The sequence below is a fragment of the Egretta garzetta genome, unplaced genomic scaffold (assembly GCF_000687185.1).
Source record: "Egretta garzetta isolate BGI_Z169 unplaced genomic scaffold, ASM68718v1 scaffold417, whole genome shotgun sequence".
NCBI classification, from domain to species: domain Eukaryota; kingdom Metazoa; phylum Chordata; class Aves; order Pelecaniformes; family Ardeidae; genus Egretta; species Egretta garzetta.
In genome coordinates, this window is record NW_009260227.1 from 559,809 (window position 1) to 560,058 (window position 250).

Here is a 250-nt window from a genome sequence, read left to right on the forward strand (position 1 = left end):
CGGGACATTGAGGCTGAAGCAGACCACGCACCCCCTCCCCGCGCCCATTCACGCATCCCACCAAGTTTTGCAAGAACAACACCCGCCTCCAGGCAAAGGGGTGCTACGGGGTGCTCGCGGGTGTGTGTGTGTGTCCCCCCAGACCCCACACCCTCCTTACCTGGGACATCTGGGGCCTGAAGTTGATGTCCTTGAGGTCGATGGAGCCGGGGGAGAGGTTGTGGAGCAGCTGGCAGAGCAGCACCCAGCC

The 250-nt window shown here is 63.6% G+C and overlaps 1 protein-coding gene across 1 annotated transcript in view; it reads right to left on the bottom strand.

Annotated features, from left to right (window-relative positions):
* VAV2 (vav guanine nucleotide exchange factor 2) overlaps nt 1-247 on the bottom strand; it is a gene marked incomplete at its 5' end in the record, with an annotated part of 161,863 nt that extends 161,616 nt beyond the window's left edge. The window contains one exon of the mRNA XM_035897646.1: nt 161-247. Within this exon, the coding sequence (XP_035753539.1) occupies nt 161-247 (87 nt within the window). The remainder of the gene's footprint in view (nt 1-160) is intronic.
* Nucleotides 248-250: the final 3 nt, after the last annotated feature.